At 33.9% G+C, this 4,206-nt stretch overlaps 2 protein-coding genes across 2 annotated transcripts in view; one reads left to right on the forward strand and one right to left on the reverse strand.

Moving 5' to 3' along the window:
- Positions 1-1,686, reverse strand: part of phospho2 (phosphatase, orphan 2) — a 3,917-nt gene extending 2,231 nt beyond the window's left edge. Inside the window, exons 1-2 of the mRNA XM_015392485.1 lie at positions 1,569-1,686; positions 1,386-1,480 (exon numbers count right to left, since the gene is read on the reverse strand). Of these exons, the coding sequence (XP_015247971.1) occupies positions 1,386-1,480; positions 1,569-1,639 (166 nt within the window). The 5' untranslated portion in view covers positions 1,640-1,686. The remainder of the gene's footprint in view (positions 1-1,385; positions 1,481-1,568) is intronic.
- A 1,723-nt stretch (positions 1,687-3,409) lies between these two features.
- Positions 3,410-4,206, forward strand: part of syap1 (synapse associated protein 1) — a 16,766-nt gene continuing 15,969 nt past the window's right edge. Inside the window, exon 1 of the mRNA XM_015392482.1 lies at positions 3,410-3,722. Within this exon, the coding sequence (XP_015247968.1) occupies positions 3,533-3,722 (190 nt within the window). The 5' untranslated portion in view covers positions 3,410-3,532. The remainder of the gene's footprint in view (positions 3,723-4,206) is intronic.

Consider the following 4,206-nt stretch of genomic DNA (forward strand, 5'->3'; position numbering starts at 1 on the left):
AAAAACTTCGATATCGATATCGGTTATCGGCTACATGAGTTTTAAAATATCGGCATATCGGATATCGGCCAAAATCCCAATATCGTGCATCCCTAATTAAAAGCGTCCCTATATGGCCCATTTACTGATTTAATGAAGAATTAAAAAATAAAATTCCGAAGTTGATAGGACTGCAGCAACCAGCGGACCTCCAAGGGTAATGGCAGCAAGGGCTAACGTTAGCCCGTCGATATCGGTTATCGGCTACATGAGTTTTAAAATATCGGCATATCGGATATCGGCCAAAATCCCAATATCGTGCATCAATAGTTTAAAGCGTCCCTATATGGCCCATTTACTGATTTAATGAAGAATTAAAAAAAAAAATTCCAAAGTTGAGAGGACTGCGGCAACCAGCAGACCTCCGAGGGTAACAGCAAAGGGCTAACGTTAGCCCGTCTGCAGCAGCCACGGCTAACGTTACACTGAAAAAAAAAAAATCGAAATTTAGATAACTAATTTTTTTCATAAAATAAGTGTATTTGTTCTTGGATTGAAAAGAGAAGTGCATATTATTTAATTATTTTATTTTAAGAGTAAAAATACTAATTTGATTGCCAAACTATCTCATTTATCTCCTAAAATTAAGGGTAAATACACTTAATTTAAGACATTTTTGCTTATTTTTCTCGTTTTTCCAGTGTAGCCTCCAGCAGCGCTCTCTCTGCATAGCCAGCCGTGTGTGAACACTGCAAAAAATAGAAATCTAAGTAAGTTTATTTTTCTTTAAAAAGAGCATTTCTTTCTTGAATTAAGCAGTTAAGTGATACACTTTGCCAATGGAATAAGGCAATTTACATCTAAAATTAAAAAAAACAATAGCGTTGTCTTATTCCAGGTGGATATTATCTAATTATCTTATTTTAAAGTTAGAAATACATATTCCATTGGCAAATCTTAGTATTTACTTGCTTGAATTATGCTAAATACACTAATTTTAAGACATTTTTACTCGTTTCCAGATCGTTTTTGCAGTGAAGGACCGCTGGCTCTGATGGCGAGTTTTTTGTTTTATTTGGTAAAATGTTCATTTGATTTATATTTTTCTGACTGTGTTCATCATTATTCCCCCAATAAATGAAAAAAATCAGAATTTATTATTATCTAGAGACTATTAATAAGATGAGGTGAAATGCAGCTCCAGACGAGCTGAGCGTGTGGTGATGTCATCAGTACGCTTCTCTTCCATATTATGCTGCGTGCTCCCATTCTTCCACATTCCAGGCTTTCCTGTGTTCTTCTCCAGAACGTGCTGGGCGAGAACCCGAGTCCGTACTCGTGTTCTAGTGAATTGGGAAACAGCCCATGTCTCTGTAAGCCCAAATAAAACAGTGCATCATTCTAACCTATGTAGGCCATCACTCTGCCCATGTACTCGGTCCAATGATCCCTCCTGTAGGAACGCTTCACAGAATCCGGAAGAGTCTGACCTGGAAGGCACCTAAAATCCAGGCAAAATGAATAATGAAAAAAAAGTTCATGAACTTCCCCATGTTCTGATGACATATAATAAAACTTTTATGACTTACCTGATGACCCAGATGTCACTGTTGTCATCCACCACAGTGTGATCAAAGTCAAACACCATCAGAATCTTCATTTTTACTTTTTATCAGCACTTTTCAAACAACCTGCTTCCAAAAAACAAAAATATTTCATTCGGAGGACAGAAACATTTATGACCTGCTCTTTACTGAACTGAATTATTATGTCAAAACAAATCGAAACAGAAAGAAACTCGATAAAACGACTTAAATCACTGAATCTTTCTGGCCGATCGGAAAACCTAATTTTCATTAATCATTATCATATTTTATTTTTTTTTTATTTGTCCATAAAAACTCACTTTAACTGTTTTGACAATAAAATGACCAATTTTTAAACAGAAGTCTGGTTCAACAGGGTTCAGTGGCAAATAAACCCGGTAAATTCATGTGTCGGTAATTTAAATTGGTAACATTTAATAGTTTACAGTAATGGATAGACCAGATATTTGTATTATGATATAATTTAACAATATAAAAGAAATGAAAACAAGGGAAATGACAGCGAAACCAACCTTATCTGTCAGTCATCAAGCCGATGGCTGAGGAAGCTTTCATCTTCCTCGCGCTGTGGATGGTCACCTGTTTTCTGCTAATTACCGCCCCCTGGTGGGTAAAAACAGATTTTATACCGTTTCTTTCTTTCTTTGTTTCTTCCTTTTTTTTTTTTTTTTTTTTTTTTTTTTTTTTTTTTTTTTTTTTTTTTTTTTTTTTTTTTTTTTTTTTTTTTTTTTTTTTACTGAAATTGTGTTTAATCAGAGGTGGGTAGAGTACACAAAAATTGTACTAGAGTAAAAGTAGAACTATATTATCATCTTTTTACCCAAGTAAAAGTAAAAAGTAGCCTTTAAAGAAAGTATTTTATTACTCAAATACTGTGTAACTGATCTTACTACGACAACTTATACAATATTTTGCAAACTAATGTAAAAATGAAAAAAAAATCCCACGTGTTAATCCCACGTGTTAGGACAATTTTGAGAATAAAATAAAAAAAAATGTAACATATAATACTTACCCATTAAAAAGTTTAATGGAATATACAGTCTTCAAAATACATTTTTCGAGATGTAGAACTTCCAATATCAATAGTTACCGTATGTAAGAATATGTTTAATTACAGTACACTGTTTGCTGTATTTACACAAAAATGACTTTTGAACAAAAGAGAAAGAAATGTGTCTCTCAGTGATATTTGTTTAAAACAAGCCTGTTTTCATTTGGTAAATTTACTCAGATTGTGGCAGAAATTAGAGATACTTTTTCATATTTTTATGATAAAGTATTAAAGTTCTGTAAAAATAACTAACCACTTCTGTCTTGTTGTTGTAAGATACATCAACAAGACATCTATGCTTCTTTTTTTACAATATAAAGTGAATAAATAATAATAATAATAGTATAATAAGAATAAGAATTATTATTATTAGATTAATAATAATGACAGTTGACGATTATTATTATTTTTTATTTTTTATTAGTATTACAGTGCTTTAAAACTACTCCCAACTTTTTTTTTTCAATTTCAATACATGTAAGTAGTTACTACCCACTTCTGTCTTGTTATAAGACACATAAATAAGAAATCTATGCTTTATTTTTACAATATAAAGTGTATTAATAATTATTATTATTATTGTAGTATAATGATAACAATAGTATAATTACTATTATTATTATTATTATTATTATTATTATTATTATTATTATTATTTTCTGATTTATTAGGTTGCAGTAATAAGGAAGTAAACAAATCTCATTACCGTCTTGTGGCCACTGGGCGGCAGTACCGAGCCACCGCCACACATTCCACAGAGAAGAAGAACTCTGATGACGCATTTCTTCCTGGTTGCATCAAACCCATTTTTTTTGTGCTGTTTGTGTTCGTAGCCAGCGTCCCTTTTGTGATATTTGTTTGTTCTCCTGGTTTGTTATTTTATCGGAGCAGGATGTTTAAAGGGTTCGGGACGTGGCTGGGTCTGGAGAAAACGTCCGAGGAGCAGGAGGAGCAGGAGGAGAAGGAGGAGAAGGAGGTGGTTGAAGCCCAGAATGAGGTAAACAAACAGCAAGCAGCTGAGCGCGATGATGAGCCAGAAGAGACGATCGGAGGAGCTCCAGACCACAGTAAAGGACTCGGTGGTGAGGAAAAAACTGTTATTGTTATAAATGTAGCTTTTGGTTAAAGTTAGGAAGCAGCTGAGGTTTAGATCCACTCTGCTGGTTATGAAAGATGGAGGACTTGTTTATTTCTGGCTTTCAGCTTTTTGTTTGAACTGTTTTTCCTCATTAAACATTTTATTTGGATCTTTGTGAATCATGTGTCCCAGCAGATCCCAGGGAAATCTAGCTTTTAAATCAACTGAAAGTTGAAGAGTCAGTTTATAAAGATGTATTCAGTCCAAGATGGTTGATCAAAACAATCCTGAATAAATATTAATTATTAACAGACCTCAGCTGTCAGTCACCTCAGAGCTCCACTGAAGCCACTGCTGGAAAGCTGGCTTCACTAAACCGGCCTGATGGTCAAACTTCAAAGCTTCTCCTGGAGAAAAGATTTAAGATCAAAGGTTGAACTGTTTGTCTAAAAGGCAGAAAAAAAGTTCCAGTGAGTGGCCCTTAGCTG

The sequence above is a fragment of the Cyprinodon variegatus genome, unplaced genomic scaffold, assembly GCF_000732505.1.
Source record: "Cyprinodon variegatus isolate N-32 unplaced genomic scaffold, C_variegatus-1.0 Scaffold593, whole genome shotgun sequence".
Taxonomy (NCBI): Eukaryota; Metazoa; Chordata; class Actinopteri; order Cyprinodontiformes; family Cyprinodontidae; genus Cyprinodon; species Cyprinodon variegatus.